The following is a 3,513-nucleotide window of genomic DNA, read 5'->3' on the forward strand; positions in this document are numbered from 1 at the left end:
GCTGTGAGGCGAGGTTGAGGGTATGGGCAAAACATTTCACGTGAAGGTAGCCCCCCACCTGAGCAGCCACAACCATGTTGGACGCATTGTCCGTAACCAAAACAATATGTTTCTTAGCGATGCCCCACTCTTCGGTTGCCGTTTTCAGCACCTCAGCCACATTGGCCCCGGTATGACTCTCATGCATCGCCCTAGTTTGTAGAACATGAGCTAAAAGCTGCCATTCATCTGTGATGTGATGCGCAGTTATGGTCATGTAGGACTCCGTAGCTCTTGAAGACCAACCGTCACATGTTATTGTTACCCCTTCGGCTAAACTCAGAGTTTCCTTTACCTCCTCTTTCACTTCGCTGTAGAGTTTGGGGATGGCAGTGTCGGTAAAATATTTACGTGACGGGATCACATACCTGGGCTCCAGTATGCTAAGAAGATTCTGGAAACCTTCATTCTCCACCACACTGTACGGCTGTAAATCTTTGGGGATGAAGTAGGCTATTGCCTCAGTTATTTTTTTAGCTCTTTCGGAGTTTGGAGGTAACTTAATCATTTGTGTTTGTTCCAAGGTTCGTTGATTTGGGGGTAGGACAACAACTTTGGGTCGTTTCACCTCCTCAGGGGTCGCTAACGCCAAATGGTACCTTGTGAGATGGGCTCTCAAATTGGTCGTATTCCCACTGTACTTAACTTTCATTTGGCATTCTTTGCAGATGGCATACTGCATGTCAAGGTCTTTACTATTACATTTTTTATAAAAACCGAAATGTACCCACACTTTCGATTTAAAAGAAGACGGAGCGTCGTAAACAACCGGTTGAGATGATGAAGCCATTTTCAATTGAATTGCTGTTGAATGCACGTCAACAAAGCACCGCAACAAGCGCCACCTTGTGGATGTAATATGCAAATGTAATATTATCAGAGTAAACTCAGAGAAAACCAATGGAGAAAACCCGAAAGTAAAACACATAATTATATAATTAAATATTGCAATACTTTGCGCTACTGTATCGATATAATTGCGTGCGCAAAATATCGCGATACTGAACAGAATCGATTTTTTCCCCCACCACTAGCCCCTATACAGTCCTACCCTACCTATACAGTTCTACCCATCTACTAACCCTCACCCACAATGACAGTTTCCCTACATCCATCTAAAATGTTCTCATATGTAGAGCACCAGGTTTTAATTACACTTCATATATTTTCATGTATTGCCGTTCAGGAATTTGAGTTGGAGATCCATTGTGAGTAGCACAGATTGGCTTTGTCACACTGGTAGCCGTGGGTCTAGGGGTTGTGTGTGTGTGTGTGTGTGTTAGTTATAGGTGTGTGTGTGTGTTAGTTTTAGGTATATGTGTTAGTTATAGGTGTGTGTGTGTGTTAGTTATATGTGTGTGTAGTGAGGACATGAGACTCGTAGTGCCGTTAGTTTGTTTATTATTTAGCAGGAGGTCAAAGCCCAGTTGGGTGGGGTCAGCTGGGGGCGGGGCTCCGATGGGGGCGGGGCTAAGCTGGGGATGGGCTCCACGGGGGGCATGGCCTGGTGTTCAGCTGTGCTGGTGACACAGGGCCTGGTCGTAGTGGTCGTGAGCACTGATGTAGGGGGCAGTACTCATGCACTGGGCCAGGTGCTTATCGCACTCACAGATGAACATCTGGCACGCGTCATTCGTAGCTGAGGGGAAGAGACACGGGGAAAGATAATCAGATTAGTGGTGTGTGTGTGTGAGTGTGTGTGTGTGTGTGTGTGTGTGTGTGTGTGACTGTGTGTGTTTGTGCGTTTCTCTGTGTGTGTGTGTGTGTGTGTTTGTGTGTGTGTGTGTGTGTGTGTGTGTGTTTGTGTGTGTGTGTTACCCAGGCAGGTGATGGTCTTAGTGGCGTGGTCACACTGGTAGTTGTAGCCATAGGTGTAGGGGTTGTCCAGGTCCAGAATAGAAGCACAGGCAGGCAGAGCCATGGCAGCACCATAGCAGTGGTCATGAGTCTCACAGCACCTACACACAGACACACACTTATTAATACACACACACTTCAGGCAGGCAGAGCTTTGGCAGCACTATAGCAGTGACCATGTGTCTCACAGCACCTACACACACACACACACACACACACACCTGTCCAGTTGGTCCACTGCAGTGCCGGAGCCTCCCTTTCCACAGTAGCATCCGTAATCAGCAAAGTCAATGACCGGCCAGCTGGACGGCAGAGCACAGTCTATCAGGTCTTTCAAGTCCCACAGAGAGCGCCTGGGCCTGGAAACGCCAGCCAGCACTGCAACACACAAACACACACACTTATTAATACACACACAAACACTTATTAATACACACATACACACTTTTTAATACACACACACACACACACACACTTATTAATACACACACACACTTATTAATACTCACACAAACACACACGCACACACATGACGCACACACACACTACACTTATTGATACACACACACACACTTATTAATACACACACACATGACACACACACACTCACAAACAAATTAACACACACACACACACACACTTATTAATACACACACATGACACACACACTTATTAATACACACACACATGAAACACACACAATTATTAATACACACACACAGAGAGCGCCTTGGCATGGAGACGCCAGCCAGCACTGCAACAGACACACACACACACACACAATTATTAATACACACACACAGAGAACGCCTTGGCATGGAGACGCCAGCCAGCACTGCAACAGACACACACACACACACACACACACACACTTATTAATACACACACACACTTATTAATCCTCACACACATACACGTGACGCACACACTTATTCATACACACACACTTATTAATACACACACACACAAACACATTACACACACACACACACACTCACACAAACTAATTAACACACACACGTACACACACTTATTAATACACACACACACATACACTTATTAATACACACACACACACACACACACCTATTAATACACACACACACACACGAGACCCACCCACATGACACACACACACACACACACACACACACATGACACATACACTCCACATTACTTACAGACCGGCAGGCAGACACTCAGCAGCAGGAAAGTGCAAGAGAACTTCATGGTTGATCTGAGAAACTTCACCTGGGAATTATTACATGTTGAAATACACTTAGAATGACTGCACCACATTCTGACTTGACATGAAAACACAGACTCTCACACACACACACACTCGCTACACAGATTCACCTATTCAGTCTGGATGTCTGTGAATGTGTGTGTGTGTGTGTGTGTGTGTGCAAGTGTGTGTGTGTGTGTGTGTGTGTGGTATCTCCTACCTGGTAGACACACGCACCAGTGGAAGTCTGAGGTCTGTGTGTGTGTGCGTGTGTGTGTGGTATCTCCTACCTGGTAGACACACGCACCACTGGCGGTCTGAGGTCTGTGTGTGTGTGAGTGTGTAATTGTGTGTGTGTGTGTGTGTGTGTGTGTTTGTGGTATCTCCTA

The 3,513-nt window shown here is 45.9% G+C and overlaps 1 protein-coding gene across 1 annotated transcript; it reads right to left on the reverse strand.

Moving 5' to 3' along the window:
* Positions 1 to 1,489: 1,489 nt before the first annotated feature.
* LOC105895737 (phospholipase A2-like) lies at positions 1,490 to 3,126 on the reverse strand. Its single transcript, XM_012822419.3, has 4 exons — positions 3,078 to 3,126; positions 2,118 to 2,274; positions 1,858 to 1,997; positions 1,490 to 1,678 (listed from the first exon to the last, which is right to left on the reverse strand). Exons 1-4 carry the CDS (start codon positions 3,124 to 3,126, stop codon positions 1,551 to 1,553), a joined length of 474 nt encoding a protein of 157 aa, XP_012677873.2. The 3' UTR covers positions 1,490 to 1,550.
* Between the last annotated feature and the right edge of the window lie 387 nt (positions 3,127 to 3,513).

Source organism: Clupea harengus, chromosome 14, assembly GCF_900700415.2.
Source record: "Clupea harengus chromosome 14, Ch_v2.0.2, whole genome shotgun sequence".
Lineage (NCBI taxonomy): Eukaryota > Metazoa > Chordata > Actinopteri > Clupeiformes > Clupeidae > Clupea > Clupea harengus.